This window comes from Rattus rattus, chromosome 10 (assembly GCF_011064425.1).
Source record: "Rattus rattus isolate New Zealand chromosome 10, Rrattus_CSIRO_v1, whole genome shotgun sequence".
Lineage (NCBI taxonomy): Eukaryota > Metazoa > Chordata > Mammalia > Rodentia > Muridae > Rattus > Rattus rattus.
The window spans coordinates 78,035,301-78,059,891 of NC_046163.1; the positions used below are offsets into that span (position 1 = coordinate 78,035,301).

General features: G+C 38.3%; 1 protein-coding gene across 1 annotated transcript in view; it reads right to left on the minus strand.

Moving 5' to 3' along the window:
- LOC116911635 (contactin-associated protein like 5-1) overlaps window positions 1-24,591 on the minus strand; it is a 910,869-nt gene that overhangs the window by 699,735 nt on the left and 186,543 nt on the right. Inside the window, exon 2 of the mRNA XM_032915594.1 lies at window positions 1,027-1,131. Coding sequence (XP_032771485.1) covers window positions 1,027-1,131 — 105 coding nt within the window. The remainder of the gene's footprint in view (window positions 1-1,026; window positions 1,132-24,591) is intronic.

Below are 24,591 nucleotides of genomic sequence, written 5' to 3' on the forward strand. Positions count from 1 at the left end.
GGGTGCCACAAAGTACTTGATAGAGCTGTCTGCTGAAAAATTTTGCCAGGGACTGACAAATACAGAGGTGAATGCACTAATCCAACTATTGGACTGAGAACAGGGTCCCCAATGAAGGAATCAGAGAAAGGACGTAAGGAGCTGAGGGGGAAGAACAATCATATAAATCATCCAGACACCACAGAGCTCCTAGAGACTTAATCGCCAAACAAAGAATACACATAGATTGACCCATGGCTCCAGCAGCATATGTATGAGAAGATGGCCTTGTTGGACATCAATGGGAGGACAGCCCCTTGACTGGGAATGCTGGATTCCTCAGTGTAGGGAAATGCCTGGTTGGGAATGTGGGACTTGGTTCTTGGGTAAGGGAGCACCCATTTAGAAACTGGAGGAGGGAGAATGGGATAAGAGGTTCCCAAAGGGAAACTAGGAAAGAGGATAACATTTGAAAAGTAAATAAATAAAGTATCTAATAAAAATTTAAGTTAAAATAAACAAAAAGGCATAGTGGTACATGCTTATAATTCCACCTTTCTGAGTCAGAAGAAGGAATCAAGTTCAAGGATAGTAAGAAACCTTTTTTCATAAGAGTATATGTCCTTTACCCCTCCCAAAGCCTCATTTGCATACATGTAAGCAATTATGTCCACTCATATGTCTGTACACAAACAAGTTCATGCACACATATGTACACCGAGAATTTTACAGGATAGCTATGTGCTCCCTAAGCAAGTATATTCCTAATATACATGCATTTTAGAGTCAGTACCCCAAACAACAGCAACAACAACAACTACAACATTAAAAAGAAAACAACATAAAGCATGGTGGATCTTTAGGTTGGAGGAACATGTTAACTATCTATTACATGTTGGGAAGCATTTTTGCTATGGAGTTAACCACAAAGATTTCCTTCACATCCTTTGGATGTGGCTTCTATTTAGACAGAACACTTCCCCTCCCTTTAGCGCTTATAATGCCTTCATCTAACACTTGAATTTCAGGCTTATTCACTATACTTACCCATTTTCCAGTTCAGTTGAGCTGAGCTGTAACTTCCAGTGAGATCTAAGGAACTGGAGAAAGTCATGGGTGAGAAGAAGGAGGCCAGTGGGTCATCACAGTTGTCTGAAAAAGTGGGGAGAGCAGGAAAGGTCAGATTCAAATGGCAAGAAAAATTTTACAAAGAGGGAACTTATACGTACACTCTTTTATTAACCATATGCTGTGGAAAAGGTTGGGAACTATTTTTCAGTGTTTGTATTTGCATTTACTTATAATCCTAAAACATGTTATGACTTCCTTTCATTGATGTAGAAATGAAGGATGAAGGGGTTCAAGTTCACATCACTAGTTAATACCATAACCAAAAGCACTGAGGTAGATTTGGCTAAGTTAATATCCCACCTACCTATCCTTATAGTTCCTTTGTTAATTTGAGCAAAACCTCACAACATGTCCATGTTTAGCCTATGAGAAAGGAGACTTTTATAAGGTTTCATTTATTCTCCCATCTTCAGGTTCCTAAAGCCTTTGCAATAATTGTGTCCATCAAAATAGGATAATCTTGAATTTGTAAATAACACTTGTGCATGAGCAAGTAGGAAATGGGCTACTTACAGATGTACTCACTTACATTATAGGAAATAAAAGAGAATAGTCCCAGATTTATTTCTAGTTTTCCCCTGTGAGGTACTCTATAAAGCTCTTTTGATAGTAATAAACAAGATGAGGGCATAGACAACTACATGTCTTTACATCAGAGATATGTCCCTACAAGTTCACATTAATCCATAGCCACTGGCTTTGTCTTCATAATATATATTGAACAGTTGGAACACGCCAAAGTTTTCATTGAAATTTAATTGTCATGCACCCAAACTAAAAGGCCAGATCTTTGAAAGCTTCACTCTCATTGTTGATCTTGTATTTTAGAAGTGCAGTTTCTCATCCTTGTTTCTTTGGTCACATAATGACTCAGAGTGTTGCACTTCCTACTTATTGTTACTGTGATATCAGAATTATAATCCACCTGGTTTTTAGTGGGATTCCCCACCTCACTGATCCCCGCCAGCAGCTCACTGCTCCCAAACTCTGTGGGAGAGAGAGCACACCGCCCGGACAGGTGGGCACTCCTGAGACTGCAGAGCAGAAGAGACCACCAACACTGCCCACCCCTGCCCACATCCCTGGCCCAAGAGTAAACTATATATGGCCTCTGGTTTCCCTTAATTAAGGGCACAGGAGCAGCAGGACCCTGTGTCTGAGACGCCACCGGAACCTGAAGGGACTGACCAGATAAACAGTTCTCTGCCCCCAAATCCCGTGGGAGGGAGAGCTAAACCTTCAGAGAGGTAGACACGCCTGGGAAGCCAAAAGAGACTACACTCTGCCCACATTTCTGACTCCAGAGGAAAACACCAAACACTATCTGGGACCCTGGTGCAAGGGGGCTCCCGGAAAGTGCAGCACAGGTCCTCCTGGTTGCTGCCCTCGAGGAGAGCTCAAAAGCAACACCCCACGAGCAAACTTGAGCCTCGGGACCACAGGTAAGACGAACTTTTCTGCTCCAATCGACCTGCCGGGTGACCTCAGGACACAGGCCCACAGGAGCAGCAGAAGACCTGTAGATAGGAAAAAAACTACATGCCTGAAAGCACAACACTCTGTTCCCATAACTGGCTGAAAGAAAAAAGGAAAACAGGTATACAGCACTCCTGACACACAGACTTATAGGACAGTCTAGCCACTGTCAGAAATAGCAGAACAAAGTAACACTAGAGATAATCTCATGGCGAGAGGGAAGCACACGAATGCAAGCAAGAGAAACCAAGATTACATGGCATCATCGGAGCCCAATAATCCCACAAAAGCAAACAATGAATATCCAAACATACCAGAAAAACAAGATCTAGATTCAAAATCATATTTGATCACAATGCTGGAGGACTTCAAGAAAGACATGAAGAACTCCCTTAGAGAAACGCAGGAAAACATAAACAAGTAGAAGCCTATAGAGAAGAATCACAAAAATCCCTGAAATAATTCCAGAAAAAAACAAGCTAACAGTTGAAGGAATTAAAAATGGAAATAGAAGCAATCAAGAAAGAACACAAGGAAACAACCCTGAATATAGAAAACCAAAGGAAGAGACAAGGAGCCTTGATAAAAGCACCACCAAGAGAATACAAGAGATAGAAGAGAGAATCTAAGGAGCAGAAGATTCCATAGAAATCATGGACACAACTGTCAAAGATAATGTAAAGCTGAAAAAGCTACTGGTCCAAAACATACAGGAAATCCAGGACTCAATGAGAAGATCAAACCTAAGGATAATAGGTATAGAAGAGAGTGAAGACTCCCAGCTCAAAGGACCAGTAAATATCTTAAACAAAATCATAGAAGAAAACTTCCCTCACCTAAAGAAAGAGATGCCGATAAGCATACAACAAGCCTACAGAACTCCATATAGATTGGACCAGAAAACAAACTCCTCCCGTCACATAACAGTCAAATCACCAAATGCACAAAATAAAGAAAGAATATTAAAAGCAGTAAGGGAAAAAGGTCAGGTCAAGTAACATATAAAGGCACACCTATCAGAATCACACAAGATTTTTTGCCAAAGACTATGAAAGCCAGAAAATCCTGGACAGATGTCATACGGAACCTAAGAGAAAACAAATGCCAGCCAAGGTTACTGTATCCTGCAAAACTCTCAATTAAAATAGATGGAGAAACCAAGATACTCCATGACAAAACCAAATTTATACAATATCTTTCTACAAATCCAGCGCTACAAAGGATAATAAATGGTAAAGCCCAAAATAAGGAGGCAAGCTACACCCTAGAAAAAGCAAGAAAATAATTGTCTTGGCAAAAAAACTAAGAGAAGAAAAGCACACAAACATAACCTCACATCCAAATATGAATATAACAGGAAGCAATAATCACTATTCCTTACTATCTCTCAACATCAATGGTCTCAACTTCCCAATAAAATGACATAGATTAACAAACTGGATACACAATGAGGACCCTGCATTCTGCTGCCTACAAGAAACACATCTCAGAGACAAAGACAGACACTACGTCAGAGTGAAAGGCTGGAAAACAACTATCCAAGCAAATGATCGAAAGAAGCAAGCTGGAGTAGCCATTCTAATACCAAATAAAATCAATTTTCAACTAAAAGTCATCAATAAAGATAAGGAAGGACACTTCATATTTATCAAAGGAAAAATCCACCAAGATGAACTCTGAATCCTAAATATCTATGCCACAAATACAAGGGCACCTATATACATAAAAGAAACCTTACTAAAGCTCAAAACACACATTGCACCTCACACAATAATAGCAGGAGATTTCAACACCACACACTCATAAATGGACAGGTCATGGAAACAGAAATTAAACAGAGACGTACACAGACTAAGAGAAGCCATGAACCAAATGGACTTAACAGATATTTATAGAACATTCTACCCTAAAGGAAAAGCATATACATTCTTCTCAACTCCTTATGGTACTTTCTCCAAAATTGACCATATAATTGGTCAAAAAAACGGGCCTCAACCGGTACAGAAAGAAAGACATAATCCCATGCGTGCTATAAGACCACCACGGCCTAAAGCTGATCTTCAATAACAATAAGGGAAGAATGCCCACATATACATGGAAGTTGAACAATGCTCTACTCTATGATAACCGGGTCAAGGAAGAAATAAAGAAATAAATTAAAGTCTTCTTAGAATTTAATGAAAACGAATGTACAACATACCCAAACTTATGGGACACAATGAAAGCTGTGCTAATAGGAAAACTCATAGCTCTGAGTGCCTGCAGAAAGAAACAGGAGAGAGCATATATCACCAGCTTGACAACACACCTAATAGCTCTAGAACAAAAAGAAGCAAATACACCCAGGAGGAGTAGAAGGCAGGAAATAATCAAACTCAGAGCTGAAATCAGCCAAGTAGAAACAAAAAGGACCATAGAAAACAATCAACAGAACCAAAAGTTGGTTCTTTCAGAAAATCAACAAGATAGATAAACCCTTAGCCAGACTAATGAGAGGACACAGAGAGTGAGACCAAATTAACAAAATCAGAAATGAAAAGGGAGTCATAACTAAAGAATCAGAGGAAATTCAAAATATCCTCAGATCTTACTACAAAAGCCTATATTCAACAAAACTTGAAAATCTGCAGGAAATGGACAATTTGCTAAACAGATACCAGGTACCGAAGTTAAATCAGGAACAGATAAACCATTTAAACAACCCCATAACTCCTAAGGAAATAGAAGCAGTCATTAAAGGTCTCTCAACCAAAAAGAGCCCAGGTCCAGACGGGTTTAGTGCAGAATTCTGTCAGACCTTCATAGAAGACCTCATTCCAATACTATCCAAACTAATCCACAAAATTGAAACAGATGGAGCACTACTGAATTCCTTCTATGAAGCCACAATTACTCTTATACCTAAACCACACAAAGTCCCAAGAAAGAAAGAGAAATTCAAACCAATTTCCCTTATGAATATCGATGGAAAAATACTCAATAAAATTCTAGCAAACCGAATCCAAGAGCACATCAACACAATCATCCACCATGATCAAGTAGGCTTCATCCCAGGCATGCAGGGATGGTTTAATATACGGAAAACCATCAATGTGATCCATTATATAAACTAACTGAAAGAATAAAACCACATGATCATTTCATTAGATGTTGAGAAAGCATATGACAAAATTCAACACCACTTCATTATAAATTCCTGGAAAGAATAGTAATTCAAGGCCCATACCTAAACATAGTAAAAGCCATATACAGCAAACCAGTGCTAACATGAAACTAAATGGAGAGAAACTTGAAGCAATCCCACTAAAATCAAGGACTAGATAAGGCTGCCCACTCTCTCCCTACTTAATCAGTATAGTTCTTGAAGTTCTAGCCAGAGCAATCAGACAACAAAAGGAGATCAAAGGGAAACAGATTGGAAAAGAAGAACTTAAAGTATCACTATTTGCAGATGATATGATAGTATATTTAAGTGATCCCAAAAGTTCCACCAGAGAACTACTAAAGCTGATAAACAACTTCAGCAAAGTGGCTGGGTATAAAATTAACTCAAATAAATCAATAGCCTTCCTCTACACAAAAGAGAAACAAGCCCAGAAAGAAATTAGGGAAAGGACACCCTTCATAATAGTCCCAAATAATATAAAGTACCTTGGTGTAACTTTAACCAAGCAAGTAAAAGATCTGTACACTAAGACCTTCAAGACTCTGAAGAAAGATATTGAAGAAGACCTCAGAAGATGGAAAGATCTCCCATGCTCATGGATTGGCAGGATTAATATAGTAAAAATGGCCATTCTACCAAAAGCGATATACAGATTCAATGCAATCCCCATCAAAATACCAATCCAATTCTTCCAAGAGTTAGACAGAACAATTTGCAAATTCATCTGGAATAACAAAAAACCCAGGATAGCTAAAACTATCCTCAACAATAAAAGGACTTCAGGGGGAATCACTATCCCTGAACTCAAACAGTATTACAGAGCAATAGTGATAAAAACTGCATGGTATTGGTACAGAGACAGACAGATAGACCAATGGAATAGAATTAAAGACCCAGAAATGTACCCGCACACCTATGGTCACTTGATTTTTGACAAAGGAGACAAAACCATCCAATGGAAGAAAGGTAGCATTTTCAGCAAATGGTGCTGGTTCAACTGGAGGTCAACATGTAGAAGAATGCAAATCGATCCATGCTTATCACCCTGTACAAAGCTTAAGTCCAAGTGGATCAAGGACCTCCATATCAAACCAGATACACTCAAACTAATAGAAGAAAAACTAGGGAAGCATCTCGAACACATGGGCACTGGAAAAAATTTCCTGAACAAAACACCAATGGCTTATGCTCTAAGATCAAGAATGGACAAATGGGATCTCATAAAACTGCAAAGTGTCTGTAAGGCCAAGGACACTGTGGTTAGGACAAAATGGCAACCAACAGATTGGGAAAAGATCTTTACCAATCCTACAACAGATAGAGGCCTTAGATCCAAAATATACAAAGAACACAAGAAGTTAAATCGCAGGGAGACAAATAACCCTATTAAAAAATGGGGTTCAGAAGTAAACAAAGAATTCACAGGTGAGGAATGCTGAATGGCTGAGAAACACCTAAAGAAATGTTCAACATCTTTAGTCATAAGGGAAATGCAAATCAAAACAACCCTGAGATTTCACCTCACACCAGTGAGAATGGCTAAGATCAAAAACTCAGGTGACAGCAAATGCTGGCGTGGATGTGGAGAAAGAGCAACACTCCTCCATTGTTGGTGGGATTGCAGACTGGTACAACCATTCTGGAAATCAGTCTGGAGGTTCCTCCGAAATTGGACATTGAACTACCTGAGGTTCCAGCTATACCTCTCTTGGGCATATACCCACAAGATGCCCCAACATGTAAAAAAGACACGTGCTCCACTATGTTCATAGCAGCCTTATTTATAATAGCCTGAAGCTGGAACGAACCCAGATGCCCTTCAACAGAGGAATGGATACAGAAAATGTGGTACATCTACACAATGGAATATTACTCAGCTGTCAAAAACAATGCCTTTATGAAATTTATAAACAAATTGTTGGAACTGGAGAATATCATCCTGAGTGAGGTAACCCAATCACAGAAAAACACACATGGAATGCACTCATTGATAAGTGGCTATTAGCCCAAATGCTTGAATTACCCTAGATGCATAGAACACATGAAACTCAAGACGGATTATCAAAATATGAATGCTTCACTCCTTCTTTAAAAGGGGAACAAGAATATCCTTGGCAGGGAATAGGGAGGCAAAGATTAAAACAGACACAGAAGGAACACCCATTCAGAGCCTGCCCTACATGGGGCCCATACATATACAGCCACCCAATTAGACAAGATGGATGAAGCAAAGAAGTGCAGGCAGACAGGATCTGGATGTAGATCTCTCCTGAGAGACAGAGCCAGAATACTGCAAATACAGGGGCGAATGCCAGCAGCAAACCACTGAACTGCGAATAGAACCCCCGTTGAAGGAATCAGAGAAAGAATTGGAAGAGCTTGAAGGGGCTCGAGACCCCTTATGAACAACAATGCCAAGCAACCAGAGTTTCCAGGGACTAAGCCACTACCTAAAGATTATACATGGACTGACCCTGGACTCTGATCTCATAGGTAGCAATGGCTATCCTAGTAAGATCACCAGTGGAAGGGGAAGCCCTTGGTCCTGCTAAGACTGAACCCCCAGTGAACGTGATTGTTGGGGTCAGGGCGGCAATGGGGGGAGGATTGGGAGGGGAACACCCATAAAGAAGGGGAGGGGGAGGGTTTAGGGGGATGTTTGCCCGGAAACCCAGAAAGGGAATAACACTCGAAATGTAAATAAGAAATACTCAAGTTAATAAAAAAAATGAAAAAAAAAAAAGTGGGGACTAGGGGAAAACTTCCTGAACAGGACACCAATGGCTCAGGCATTAAAGTCAGCAAATAATAAATGGGATCTCATGAAACAGAAAATGTCTGTAAGTCAAAGATCACTGTTTTCAGGACAAAATGACCCACGACAGTTTGGGAGAAGATCTTCAAAAAACTTCAATCTGACAGAGGGCTAATATTAAAAATATATGGGGCTGGGGATTTAGCTCAGTGGTAGCGCTTGCCTAGGAAGCGCAAGGCCCTGGTTCGGTCCCCAGCTCGAAAAAAAAAAAGAAAAAAACAAAAACAAAAAAATATATATATATATATATATATATATATATATATATATATATATCAATAAGTTAGACACCAACAATCTAAATAACCCAATTAAAAATGGAGTATAAATCTAAACAGAGTTTTTAACAGAGGAATCCCAAATAGTCTTCAAACACATAAAGACATGTTTAATGTCTTTAGTCCTTAAAGAAACCCAGATTACTAAAATGATCCTTAAATGTAGATTGTGGACTGTATGCAGGTGGAGGCAGACACAAGCTAATGCAAGGCCTATGACTGGGCAGGGAAAAAGTAAGGTGGGCAAAGAAATTGGAGGGAGGAGAGAAAGAAGAGAAATAGGAAGAAATCAAGATGGAGGCAAAGAAGGACCACCCAGGTCTGTGTGGCCTTAAATGGCCATAGGTAGCTAGGAAAATCATATAACAGATGGGTTATTTCAGGACAATTTGTCTTATCTAGGTAGGCAGCTCATATCATTATTAATTGGTTTAGAGTTTATTGTATAGAAGTTTTGTGAAATGAGAACTTAAGATTTATTTGATTGATAAATTACGAGCTCATTGAATTTTTATATTAATGGGTTACTGCAAGTTGGGACTTTAATCAGAGCGTGCAGATGCTGGGAATGTAGGCAGAGTCACAAGAAGGCTGCTTCTGGGCTCAGAGAGTAGCTGACTAGCTGGCAGCAGTGTGGGATGGAGAGTGGGAGCAGATCGAGTAAGGTTGAGATGCTTTGCTAACTAAGGTGAAAATACCCTGCAGATTACATGTGGCTCTCTAGAACTGGCACTCGCATGGGTTTGTAGATTCTTTTTTAATATTTACCACTACACTTAAATTCTACCTTGCACCCATCAGAATATCGAAGACCAAAAATTTAAAAATAACACATTCTGAGAAAGTCACATAACAAGGGCAACACTACTTCACTGCTGGTGGGAATGCAAACTTGTACAACCACTGTGGAAATCATTTGGTTGGTTGCATACAAGGTTAGAAATAGTTCTATCTCAAGTACAAGCTTTACCACTCCTGAGTATATACCCAAAGCTGGTCCATTATATGAGGACACTTGCTCAACTATGTGCATATCAACTTTATTTGTAATAGCTAGAAGCTGGAAAAACCCAGATGTCCTTCAGCCAAAGAATGAATAAAGAAAAATGTGGCGCTCTGCTCTCTCTCTCTCTCTCTCTCTCTCTCTCTCTCTCTCTCTCTCTCTCTCTCTCTCTCTCTCTCTCTCTCTCTCTCTTGCTTTCTTTTTGTTGTGAACTTGAAATCATGGCCAAGTGGAGTCTTTGTACATCGTCTGTCTTGAACCTGTTCTTCAACACTACAGTGGTAACTTAGCCTGGTGGACTGACTACCTTGTGTGAATTTAATTCTTTCTTTATTAGATTGCCCTTGAATATACAACGTTTCCAGTCATAAATTGCTTTCTTATTGCATTCCACATCACCACCCAGTTTTGCTCTCTTTCTGCTGTTGATTTTATTTTATTTTCCTTTGAATGTTCTATATGATGTATATTATCATATCTATTCATTGCTGTTTACCCCCTAAGGTGACTCTCTATACTACCATTCAAGGTCATATCCAATTTGTATCTGGTTATTGTTTCTAAATTGTAGTCCAATTAGTGCATTCCATATGACTGTGGGTTAGTTGCCATCACTGAAGCAAGAGTATAGAATGAAACTGTTCTCAGTGAAAGTGACTCTCCGACTTTTAAGAGCTAGCAACTAGCAATATCTTCTCTAATAGGGGTGGAGCCTTGGGAGCTCCACAATAATTTTGCTGGAATTTTGACTGGCTTACTTTTGTGAAGGTCCTGTTCAGTTAGCTACAGTTGCAGGAAGATGATGTGTTCAAAAGCTCTGTCATGTCTAGAAGACCTGTTGGTTGTTGTTGACTTTTGTTTTCATTCCAAGATAATTAATTTTGTTCTCTGCAACCTGTTTTACTTTATGTCTTCTATTTCTGTACTAAAAGTCTAATTTATCAATGGCTAGATTGAACGCAGAAGTTTCTTTCAGATTTTGTTGAGTATATTTTCTAAGATATAATGTTAGAGACTGACTCTGTGTGACCTGGTGAGTGAAAAGATCACAACTTCCAGGAATAGACTCTATTCTAAAAGAGAATGATTGGAAAAGTATTAGATATCACAGGGTTGTGACAGATTCTCTCCTGAGAAGTGTTCAGAACAGTGTGACTCAGCAAAAATCCATTCTCAGCATAGGAAGCATACTTCTCTACAGCAGTGTTAGAATTAGAGGCCAGGGAACAAGAAGCCTGATCTGAAAGGTAAGTCAGGTATCTCTGTTGGAAATAGAATTACAAGACCACACTCTTGTTGTGTAATGGGCATCAATTGGACAGAGTTTCATTCAATTACTCTTGCTTTCTCAAAGAGGACGTCAACCTTCATTTGCCAAGTATTCTATTCATTAATACTGACCTGTTTGGCATGGGAAGTGGGGATGATAAGAAAACATATATGATAGGAAAGTAGAGGTGTTTTTATGGTTCAAGTGGAGATGGCGCCTGGGAGATTGGGGAGAGGCATAGGCATTAGAGAAATGATCAATGAAAACAGGGTCTACCTGAAAACACCCTATAGAAATATGCTACTTTGTATGCAAATCACAAAGTCAAACTAAACTGATTTAAATAAAAATAGACTGATCTATGTTGGAGAAGTAAAAACGATAAAAAATAACAAAGTAGAATCATCAACATGCTGTGAGAAGTACTGAGTTCTGGAAGGAGAGAAGAGGGTATTCCACATGACAAAATGTACACATGCTACTGATGAACTCTTAAGGAGCAACAGACACTGTCTTTAACTATGTAAGGTAACTGTCAACCCACTAGGATCCAATGTATAGTTTCAAACTTACGGTCAAACAGGTAGTCCTGGATAGTAACAATGGATCACAAAACAAACAAAAATGAACACAAATGGGAAAAAAGGAACTCTAGGGAATGAGATGAGAGGACCAGGAGAGAAATAGAAGTGAGAGATGAGAACAAACAATGGAGTGTGTATGTGTGTATTTGCATGTGTATGTGCATGTGTGTACAAGCAGGTGTGTATGTCTATGCATGCTTGTATGTAAGTGCTAAATAACAAATGTAATCAGCTTAAAATATCACGTTTATAAACCCTGGCAATAAGCATAGTTAGAAACTAGTTGAGGATAGTTTAGCTTAGTTAATGATGGATAAGATGACTAGTCTGGTGACCTAAATTCAGAGGAGCTGAACCCATCACCTATGTATAGCTTAAATTTGGATAGTCCTCAGTCTAACATCAGTTTGTGTTAAGACTTCTGGAGCCATCTGTCTGTCACACAGCTTATGGATAATAGACGGGGTACTCTAAAGCTCATTTAAATGCCTAACTCCTGTAGCTTCATCCCATCATGAGGATTGATCTGCTTGTATGCATCTCTGTAAGTTGATGTCCTTATGCAGGTGAAGGCAGAAGCAAGACAAAATGAGGCCTGTCATTGGACGAGAAGGAAGGGTGGTGGGAAAAGAAGTTTTAGAAGGAGAGGGAAGAACAGAAAGAAGAAAAGCAACATGATCGGCAGATATAAAGGATCCTCGCCAGGCATCTCTACATAGGCATAGAGGTTGTTATGAATATTTCTTAAGTAATGGATTTCTATAGGTCAGTTTATCTTATCTACGTGGGCAGTTTATATCTTTATCAATTGGTTGAGAGTTTATTATGTGGATGTATTGTAGATTTCATATAAACATGATTGTTGAGTTATAGTTTATTGAGTCATGATTTCACTGGGTAGTTGGGTATTTATGCTTTAACTACCAGGGGCAGTTGTTGGGAGTGTGAGCAGAACTCATGGCAGGGAGCTATGATAAGTGAGTCCATGCTGGACTTCTAGAGCCCTGATTTTACCAGGTAGTTGAAAACAGAGAGTTCATGGCTAGCAGAGAGCTGCCAGAAGAGATATAACAAGAGATAAATTATGGTTAGTTCCATATATGAGATACTAGCCAGAGATTATTATAGTTAGTTCCATGTGGCTCTCCAGTGCTAACTCTAGGGACCAGTATGCCAAGGTATCACTCTGGAAAGGCTGGCAGACTACCTGGGTCTGAGAGTACTTGGTGGAAGCATGGAGCCCCTAAGATAAAAGAATTCTACAGAGCCATGTGGTCGTTTGTTGCTGGCTCTAACATGGGATAAAAGGTTCTGCCTTTTTTAATAATATTTACTGCAACACTTCTCAGTACCGGCTGCTTTTCTCAGGCCCAGTTTGCATGGGTGTTGCCCTTTACGTGGAACACTAGCTGTTCTAGGATCCATAATTCAGGAAATGGAAGAGAGTGAGAACCTGTTCAGCCCAAAAGGACTGCAAAGCTAGGTTTAGGCAGCAGAGGGTCATGGTACACAAAGAAGAGATGTTAATAACAGGATGGCAGCTCTGATGGAGACCTGACATTCATCCAGTCCAGGCACCGAAACAGATTAAATAAGTGAACTATGTACTCCAGGGCTCCTCTTGCCTCCACCATATACACATGTTAGAGGAACCAGAACATTTTTTTCTTCCCCAAATGACAAGCTCTGTTTATTCAGCTACTTTTCAGACCATTAATTACTTTAATTTTCTCTTGCTCCTTTCTCTCCTCTTGCAGAAATTGTAATCTAATGTTCTTCTTTCTTTTCTTTTACTTAATCTCATTGTTTCCTCCTTTGCTTTACCCCTTTTGTGTTTCTTCCTTTATTTTGTTCATTTACTATTTTCATATTTAACTCCAATAAAATAAAAATTTAAGTTGACAATACAAAGCAAAACATTTTAAATATTTTTTGTTCCATTCCACCTGCCGGCAAATTTTCTGGGTTTTAATTTATTTCTAGATTGTGTTCTATTTAGTTGTATTGCTATGACTGTTTTCTATTCTGAGTGCCATTGGCTGCTGATACTTAAAAGGCTTGCACTACCAATCTCCTCAAATAAAACAGGCAGAACTTCCCTACAAAACCAGGAACAAACCTCAACATAAAATGACACATGATGTGACAAAGCAAGGCAAAATTACATCCTCAAAATATCATGCTTGCTCAATTACAATACAAAAATACTGAAAGAACAGTGAACACGAAAGCCCACTTCCACTGACATGAATGGAAAATAAAGAACTAGATGAATAAAGAAAAGAAATCAACTCACAGCATGCATAATAAAGTCATCAAATTAGAAGAGAAACAGAAGAATCTAAAATCAACCAAACATGTATGCTTGGAAACATGTATTGACATGAAACAAACTCAGTGAATTGTAAAAGAAAAACAGTGGAAAATATCATAAGTAGACATGGTAAATCCAAAAGGAAGCTGATAGAGTTGGATCATAAGGCAACCAAAATATTATATTCTCATTCCGACATCAATAAAGATGGCAAAAATAACAAGAAATGGCTAAGCTTGACAGCAAGGATCTTTAGGACAAGAATAAAATAAATTATACTTAAGATCCAATGAAGTTAAGAAAGGGAATAATATAAAAACTAAAAAAAGAGAAATATATTATGTGAACTATGAGCATAAAATTTCCCCATGCTAGAAATGATCATATGACCAAAGAAGCATTTCAAACTCAAATGGCCATGGTCATAGAAAGACCTCTCCTTGTCACTCTATTCTATAAAACACAGAAGTAACAAGAGTAAAACACTGAATCAGAAAGGCAGACAGATTAGAAAGGTATCATAGTTCCCAGAAGCTTCACTAATGCCATTGATGGCACTGTGTTTTCATTTGGTGTGAGAGTGAGACCCAATAGTCAGAGGTCAGGAGTCCTGGGCCTGCTTGGAAAAATGTCTGAGGACCAAGCCTCCACAAGCAATGCTCTGATGCTATATAAACTGAACTGTGAAACTACTAAATGACTACAGTTATGAATAACCCTCCAATTTAATTAAATTAGATAGAAGTTATGAGGTTCTTTTCTTATAAGGATATATACTATAAAATTCACCAAAGAAAATATTCAAAATTTTGGAATACTAGAAACCAGTAAGCCTACATTATTTTGGAAGATTTTATTTATTTGATTATTTTTTCCAGCCAGGGTCTTATTCTCTAGATCAGTGTGGCCTGTAATTTACTTCAGCCTCCTCATACACACACACACACACACACACACACACACACACACACACATATACATATATATATGTATATATATATACATATATATATATATATATATGTTCAGGCAGTATTGATACTATCCTGTTATGAGGATTCTGGACAGCAATATATAAATTTGAAATGAATGAAAATACTTGTGATTTGCTGAGGTCTCACCTGAGAAAAAAAGTAAAAGAATATTATATTAGCAAATACAGTAAAGAACGATTCTTTAATGAGAATAAATAAGCTTGTTGTTAAACAGACAACAACAAAAAAGAAAATCTATGAAGGGATAGAATTTTATTTACACTATTCTCCAACACCCCTGTCCCTCTGACTGTAGAGATGGAACTGTGATTATCAATGTTTTTTGCTCTGCCATAGGATCCTACTCCAGTTTCTAGCTTTCAAGTTTGTTGGCAGTCAAACACCAATATCTACAGGAAATTATAGTCAGGGAGGGCAGTTTTACTTCTCTATATGCACTCATGTATAAAAACATACACACATGCCCTCACACACACAACAGTGTATAATGGGATTGGAAACTGTGTTGTCATGTAAATCATATAAAATGTTTAGCCCTTTGGTTGGCACATTATTATATTCACCTAAGTTCCTTTTATATTTTACACATACACACATGTAGATGTATACCATGAACTGACTATATGTAATTCTGATACTAACATATAATTTACTTCAAAATACAGACATTAAAAATAGGGTGTGTATTCTTTGTGTATTAGATATTAAGCTTGAAAGCAGGAAGACCCTGCTCGGAGGTGAAAGACATTGATTTGTTGTTTCAAATCTTTGCTTTCTATCATGTGACCATTAAAACTTCAACAGGTTTGACCTGGAGACTATTCTTCCACATGCAAGGTATCAGTGCCTGGCATGGATTATGTCCTGTGGAACAGGCCTTAAACAGTAAAGACAACAAAGGGTTACATCTATAAACAGACTCACCACACTTGCCTGGCAGGTAGGGGTGGTTGTGAGCAAGAAACATTGAATCCTTGTGTGAAAATTTCAAAGACTAATAAGAACAAGAAAAAAGGAGAAAGTTTTCTTATGACTTCAGTTTTAAAAAAAATATAGTGTGTGTGTGTGTGTGTCTTTTGTAGAGGTGTATACTTATGTTTTGAGAATGATGATAGTGAGCACAAGTTTTAGAGGTTCCTTTTACTAGACAGAGAGAGTACAGAAAAAGCAGCAAAGCCTGAGAAAAACATCGGCATTTGGATGGAAAGTCTGCTAGGAGAATGAGCCAAGTTATGCCCAAACCATATAACCTGGAAATGGAAGACAAATAAGTAAGCCAGAAGGAAGGACTGCATCAAGAGTTCTGGATAAATTGTTGTCCCAGGAAATTTATAGATCAGAATCTAAAATGAAAAATATCTCTATTAAGAGAAAAGGGAGGTGATCAATGGTCACACATTTAAGAACTACCATGTCATAAAGTACTCATCTTTTTATTAGTATTATCATTCTTTAATCATTTTTACAGTCCAGTTGTTATCCTCCTCCCAGTCCACCCTCTCACTGATCCTTATCCCATACCTCCTCTGCCATCTCCAAGATGATGTCTCCACTCCACACCCCACTCTACCAGACCTCCCCACTCCCTGGGGCCTCATTTTTCTCATCATCTATTGAGATAAGAAATGAAGTATAATTGTATTACCTACTTATATGTTGCTGGGATAAAATGGCATAAGCTTAACAACTTATGGAGGAGTCTATTTTAGCTTCATGTTCCAAAAGGATGAGTGAGTCCATGATGGAGAGAAGGAGTGATGCCAAGGGTTAAGCATGGTCTCAGTAGTAGGAAGCTGAAGTCTCATCTACACTCTAAGCATGAAACAAATTGAGAAAAGAGTGAGAGTGAGGGAGATTGATATATAGTGTATATATGTATATATATATATATACATATATATATCACATATATGATAGATGGATAGATAGATGGATGGATAGATGGATGGATGAATTGTTAGACAGAGAGACAGAGAGAACTGGAAGTGCCTTGAAGATTTAAGCCCTCAGAGCCCACTCTCAGTGATATGCTTCCTACAGTAAGTGGTAGTCTTCCTAAAGTTTGAGGAACTATCAACCAGGGAACAAGAGATCAAATACCTGAGCTTATTCATTCATATGTAAACTACCAAAGGAAGGGACTGAAAAATACATATCAATATTTCACTGTAACCAGTCAAGCAGCAAGGAACAGGATGAGGTAAGGTGCTATATTCCTTATTGTCCAACGATAGGGAACTATGTATTCAGGGAAATGAAAGATGGTATGTGTCTGTGATTGTTAGTCCCCACACCTTCAAAATATCTTTCTAGTTTCTTCTTTCTGGGTTATCCTTTATGGTCAGACTATTGGTCATTTTTATCATGGTTCTGTTCTTTCCCAGTTTACTGCCAGTTTGTAGGTATGCTGCACCCCTCAGTATTGGACCGAATTAATGTGTATGTTTATTTGGTCAATATCATACTGTCATAGCTCTTTTTGAGGGCAAATACTATGTCTAACGCTCATTTTACACTGAGGATCACCAAGTACTTCATTAATAATCACGAGAAGAATTTAGATATGCTCAGGGCATAGTACCAGAATCTAGGTACTGAGCAGCTTTCTCTGGGTGTGTGCACGTGTGTATGCTTGTGCTTGTGTGCACATGCAGGTACACATATGTATATGTTTGTTTGTGTATACACAGAAAAGTATATGTATAGGTATGTCACGTGTGCCTATCCACATGGAGAACAGACAATAAGCTTGTGTATCCTCAGCAATTTATAGATTGTTTTCTGAGATAGTGGCTTTCACTATAATTCACATAGTCTGCAGGAAAGGGCTCAGGTAACAGTAACTACAGCATTGTGTTGATAATGTACTGTGAGGATTGCCGAATAAGGAGGTGATGTGTAAATTGTGCAGACATGTGAGTCAGAAAGGTGTAAACTAATAACACTCTTGATTTATTACCATATCTCTTGTTGGCTTGAAATTCTGTATTTTATGTTCATGACAGAGCTATTTATTACCTAGGAATGATAACTACTGACATTAGTTGTCATCATAAGCACTCTGGTTCCATTTTGTATGTGATACTAAACTAAGTACTAACTTCTCAGAAAACATTTTGTTACGGCTTTTATGTATGTATTTATGCATGTTAGTTTGGTTATGGGGGTGTGTACACCCACACAGGAACAGGTCAAGGGTTTCCTGAAATTGTTTCTCACCTTCTCTTTTGAGAGAACCTCTCATGAACCCCAAAGCTTGCTATTTGGGTATGTTTGTTGATCATGCCAGTGGTCTCTGGGCATTTTCCCAGCTCCATTTCTCCATGTGAAGCTATAGAAACACAATGCCTGTCTTGGCTTTCAAGTAGATATTGTAGATTCTAAATCATTTCCTCAGGCTTACAAATCATGGGGCCATCTCCCCAAGTTCCCAAGAAGTTCTTATTGAAAAAGAGATAGGACAGGTCTTTTAAGCTAAATTCCCTATTTGTCACTCTTAGTGTTTGGTGTTGTTTTAAAGGTGTATCTAAGCCAGAGAGAAATCCCAGATTTAATTCGTAGAAATATTAGGTTTAGAATCAAAGCAGTCAGAACTCTGGGCAAATTTACTGGGCCAGAGTATGGACTGTGGTGTGTTAAAGCAGTATTCATGGAGGCAGTTGTCATGCTGGACATCAGAGGGAGACCAGGTTCCAGCTGTACCCATCCACTTTTAACAAGTTTTTAGTGTCTGGGGACAATCTTGAATGCTGTGAATATAAAAAGTAATTTCTATACACACTTCCCTCAGGACTACTATACAATTGGAGTGCATCTAAAGCACACTGTTTTTTTAAATTTATTTGTTTTTTTATTATTGGATATTTTATTTATTTACATTTCAAATGATATAACATTTCCCGATTTCCCCTGCCTCAGGAATCCCCATCCCATCCTTCCTCCCCTTGCTTTTATGAGAGTGCTCCCCACCCTCCCAAAAACTCCTGTCTCCCAGCCCTGGCATTACCCTACCCTGGGTCATCAAACCTTCACAGGACCAAGGGCCTCTCCTTCCATTGATGTCCTACAAGGCCATCCTCTGCTACATGTGTGCTGGGGCCATGGATCCCTCCATGTGTACTCTTTGATTGGTGATTTAGTCCCTGAGAGCTCAGGCAGGGGCAGGGGGTGGCTTATTGGTTGATATTGTTGCTCTTTCTATGGATTTCAAACTGCTTTCAGCTCCTTCAGTTCTTTCTCTAATTCCTCCATTGGGGACCCTGATGGTTGGCTGTGAGCATAGGCCTCTGTATTTGTTAGGCTCTAGCAGAGCCTCTCAGGAGGCAGCTATACCAGGCCCCTGTTACCAAGCCCTTTTCGGAATCAATAATAGTGTCTGGGTTTGGTGTCTGTTTGTGGGATAGATTGACAGTAGGGAAGTCTCTGGGTCACCTTTTCTTCAATTTCTGCTCCACGCTTTTTCTCTGTATTTCCTCCCTTGAGTATTGTGTTTCCCCTTCTAAGAAGGATTGAAGCGTCCACATTTTGATCTACCTTCTTTTTTGAGCTTCGGGTAGTCTGTGAATTATATCTTGTTTGTTCAAAGCCTTTGGGCTAATATTCACTTATCAATGAGTACATATCATGTGTGTTCTTTGGCGATTGGGTAACTGTACTCAGGATGATATTTTCTAATTCCAACCATTTTCCTAAGATTTTCATGAAGTCGTTTTTTCTTTTCTTCTTTTTTTTTTTTTTTTTTTTTTTGTTTTTGTTTTTTTTTTTCCCAAAATATGGTAAGATTTATTTATTATTTATTTATTTATTTATAATACTATCATTAACTTTTTTTAGTGTTTTTTTCCATATTTATTAACTTGTGTATTTCTTATTTACATTTCCATTGTTATACCCTTTACCGGTTTCCGGGTAACATCCCCCTAACCTCTCCCCCTCCCCTTTTCTATGGGTGTTCACCTCCCCTTACTCCCCCCATTACTGCCCTCCCTACAGCAATAACATTCACTGGGGGTTCAGTCTTGGTAGGACCGGGGACTCCCTCTTGCACATGTGCTCTCACTAGGCTATTCATTGCTACCTATGCGGTTGAAGCCCAGGGTCAGTCCATGTAAAGTTATTCGGTAGTGGATAAGTCCCTGGAAGCTCCGGTTTGTTGGCATTGATGTTCATATTGGGTCTCAAGCACCTTCAAGCTCTTTCAGTCCTTTCTCTGATTCCTTCAACAAAAGTTCTGTTCTCAGTTCAGTGGTTTGCTGCTGGCATTCACCTATGTATTTGATATATTCTGGCTGTGTCTCTCAGGAGAGATCTACATCCTGTTCTTGTCAGCCTGCACTTCTTTGCTTCATCCATCTTATCTAGTTTGGTGGCTATATATGTATGGTCCACATGTGGGGCAGGCTCTGAATGGGTGTTCCTTCTGCCTCTGTTCTAAATTTTGCCTCCCTATTCCCTCCCAAGGGTATTCTTTTTCCACTTTTAAAGAAGGAGTAAAGCATACGCATCTTTCTTGAGTTTCATGTGTTGTGTGCATCTAGGGCAATTCGAGCATTTGGGCTAATATCTACCTATCAATTAGTACATACCTTGTGTTTTTCAGTGATTGGATTACCTCACTCAGGATGATATTTTTCAGTTCCATCCATTTTCCTATGAATTTCATGAAGTAATTGTTTTTGATAGCTGAGTAATATTCCATTGTGTAGATGTACCACATTTTCTGTATCCATCCCTCTGTTGAAGGGCATCTGTGTTCTTTCCAGCTTCTGGCTATTATAAATAAGGCTGCTATGAACATAGTGGAGCATGTGTCTTTTTTATATGTTGGGGCATCTTTTGGGTATATGCCCAAGAGAGGTATAGCTGGATCCTCAGGTAGTTCAATGTCCAGTTTTCTGAGGAACCTCCAGACTGATTTCCAGAATGGTTGTACCTGTCTGCAATCCCACCAACAATGGAGGAGTGTTCCTCTTTCTCCACATCCTCAACAGCATATGCTGTCACCTGAGTTTTTGATCTTAGCAATTCTCACTGGTGTGAGGTGAAATCTCAGGTTTGTTTTGATTTGCATTTCCCTTATGACTAAAGATGTTGAACATTTCCTTAGGTGTTTCTCAGCCATTTGGCATTCCTCAGCTGTGAATTCTTTGTTTAGCTCTGAACCCCATTTTTATTAGGGTTGTTTGTCTCCCAGCAGTCTACCTTCCTGAGTTCTTTGTATATTTTAGATATGAGGCCTCTATCAGTTGTAGGATTGGTAAAGATCTTTTCCCAGTCTGTTGGTTGCCATTTTGTCCTAACCACAGTGTCCTTTGCCTTACAGAAGCTTTGAAGTTCTATGAGATCCCATTTGTCGTTTCTTGATCTTAGAGCATAAGCCATTGGTGTTATGTTCAGGAAATTTTCTCCAGTGCTCATGTGTTCGAGATTCGTCCCCACTTTTTCTTCCAATAGTTTGAGTGTATCTGGTTTGATGTGGAGGTCCTTGATCCACTTGGACTTAAGCTTTGTACAGGGTGATAATCATGGATCGATCTGCATTCTTCTACATGCTGACCTCAGGTTGAACTAGCTCAATTTGCTGAAAATGGTATATTTTTTCCATTGGATGGTTTTTGGATCCTTTGCCAAAAATCACATGACCATTGGAGTGTGGCTTCATTTCTGGGTCTTCAATTCTATTCCACTGGTCTATCTGTCTGTCTCTGTATGAATAAAATGCAGTTTTTATCACTATTGCTCTGTAATACTGCTTGAATTCAGGGATAGTGATTCCCCTGGATGTCCTTTTATTGTTGAGGATAGTTTTAGCTATCCATGGTTTTTGTTATTCCAGATGAATTTACAATTTTTTCTGTCTAACACCGTGTAGAATTGGATTGGAATTTTGATGGGGATTGCACTGAATCTATAGATCACTTTTGGTAAAATGGCAACTTTTACTATATTAACCCTGCCAATCCATGAGCATGGGAGATCTTTCTATCTTCCGAGATCTTCTTCAGTTTCTTTCTTCAGAGGCTTCAAGTTCTTACCATACAGATCTTTCACTTGCTTGGTTAAAGTCACACTGATGTATTTTATATTATTTGGGACTACTATGAAGGGTGTCGTTTCCTAATTTCTTTCTCAGCTTTTTTCTCTTTGGTGTAGAGGAAGGCTCCAGATTTATTTGAGTTAATTTATACCCAGCTATTTTGGTGATGATCTTTATCAGGTTTAGTAGTTCTCTGGTGAAACTTTTGGGATCACTTAAATATACTATCATATCATCTGCAAATAGTGATATTTTGACTTCTTCCTTTCCGATCTGTATCCCTTTGATCTCTTTTTGTTGGTTGATTGCTCTGGGTAGGACTTCGATAACTATACTGAATAAGTAGGGAGAGAGTTGTCAGCCTTGTCTAGTCCCTGATTTTAGTGGGATTGCTTCAAGTTTCTCTCTGTTTACTTTAATGTTAGCTACTGGTTTGTTGTATATGGCTTTTACTAAGTTTAGGTATGGGTTAAGAATTCCTGTTCTTCCCAGGATATTTATCATGAACAGGTGTTGGAATTTTGTCAAATCCTTTCTCAATATCTAATGAAGTGATCATGTGGTTTTTAATCATTTAGTTTATTTATATACTGAATTACGTTGATGGTTTTCCGTATATTAAAACATCCCTGCATACCTGGGATGAAGCCTACTTGATCATGATGGATTATTGTTTTGATGTGTTCTTGAATTCGATTTGCAAGAATGTTATGGAGTATTTTTGTGTAGATATTCATAAGCGAAATTAGTCTGAAGTTCTCTTTCTTTGTTAGGTATTTGTGTGTTTTAGGTATAAGTGTAATTGTGACTTCACAGAAGGAATTCAATAGCACTCTGTCTGTTTCAATTTTGTGGAATACTTTGGATAGTACTGGTATGAGGTCTTCTAGGAATGTCTGATAGAATTCTCCCCTGAACCCATGTGGACCTGGGCTCTTTTTGGTTATGGAACTCTTTTTTTTTTTTTTTAATTTTAAAAGTTTTTTAGTGACTTGTAATTTATCTTACTTTTTCATATTACCAACTAAATACGTAATTTCTACATTACCTTTTCTCTCTCCAAAACCTTTTCTCCCATATATATTTCCTTATACGTTTTTTAAATATGTATATATATATATATATATTTATTAACTTGAGTATTTCTTATTTACATTTCGAATGTTATTCCCTTTCATTCCCTTTCCCGGTTTCTGGGCAAACATCCTGTTAGGGAACTTTTAATGACTGCTTTTATTTCTTTATGAGTTATGGGGTTGTTTAACTGGTTTATCTGTTCCTGATTTAACTTCGGTACCTGGTATCTGTCTAGGAAATTGTCCATTTCCTGCAGATTTTCAAGTTTTGTTGAGTATAGGCTTTTATAGTAAGATCTGATGATATTTTGAATTTCCTCTGAATCTGTAGTTATGTCTCCCTTTTCATTTCTGATTTTGTTAATTTGGACACACTCTCTGTGTCCTCTGGTTAGTCTGGCTAGGGGTTTATCTATCTTGTTGATTTTCTCAAAGAACCAACTTTTGGTTCTGTTGATTCTTTCTATGGTCCTTTTTGTTTCTACTTGGTTGATTTCAGCACTGAGTTTGATTATTTCCTGCCTTCTACTCCTCCTGATTGTATTTGCTTCTTTATGTTCTACTGCTTTAGGTGTGCTGTCAAACTGTTGATATATGCTCTTGCAGTTTCTTTCTGCATGCACTCAGAGTTTTGAGTTTTCCTCTTAGCACAGCTTTCATTGTGTCCCATAAGTTTGGGTATATTGTACCTTCATTTTCCTTAAATTATAAGAAGTCTTTAATTTCATTCTTTATTTCTTCCTTGACTCAGTTATCATTGAGTAGAGCATTGTTCAACTTCCATGTATTTGTGGGCGTTCTTCCCTTATTGTTTTTGAAGACAAGGTTTAGACCGTGGTGGTCTGATAGCACACATGGGATTATTTCTATCTTTCTGTATCTATTGAGGCCTGTTTTATGACCAATTATATGGTCAATTTTGGAGAAAGTACCATGAGGTGGTGAGTATAAGGTATATCCATTTGTTTTAGGATAGAATGTTCTATAAATATCTGTTAAGTCCATTTGGTTCATGACTTTTCTTTGTCTATGCCTCTGTTTAATTTCTGTTTCCATGATCTGTCCATTGATGAGAGTGGGGTGTTGAAATCTCCTACTATTATTGTGTGAGGTGCAATGTGTGCTTTAAGCTTTTGTAAAGATTCTTTTATGTATGTAGGTACCCTTGTATTTGGAGCATAGATATTTAGGATTCAGAGTTCATCTTGGTGCATTTTTCCTGTGATGAATATGAAGTGTCCTTCCTTATCTTTTTTGATGACTTTTAGTTGAAAATCGATTTTATTCAATATTAGAATGGCTACTCCAACTTGCTTCTTCCGACCATTTGCTTGGAAAGTTGTTTTCTAGCCTTTCACTCTGAGGTAGTGTCTGTATTTGTCTCTGAGGTGTGTTTCCTGTAGGCAGCAGAATGCAGGGTCCTCATTGTGTATCCAGTTTGTTAATCTATGTCTTTTTATTGGGGAGT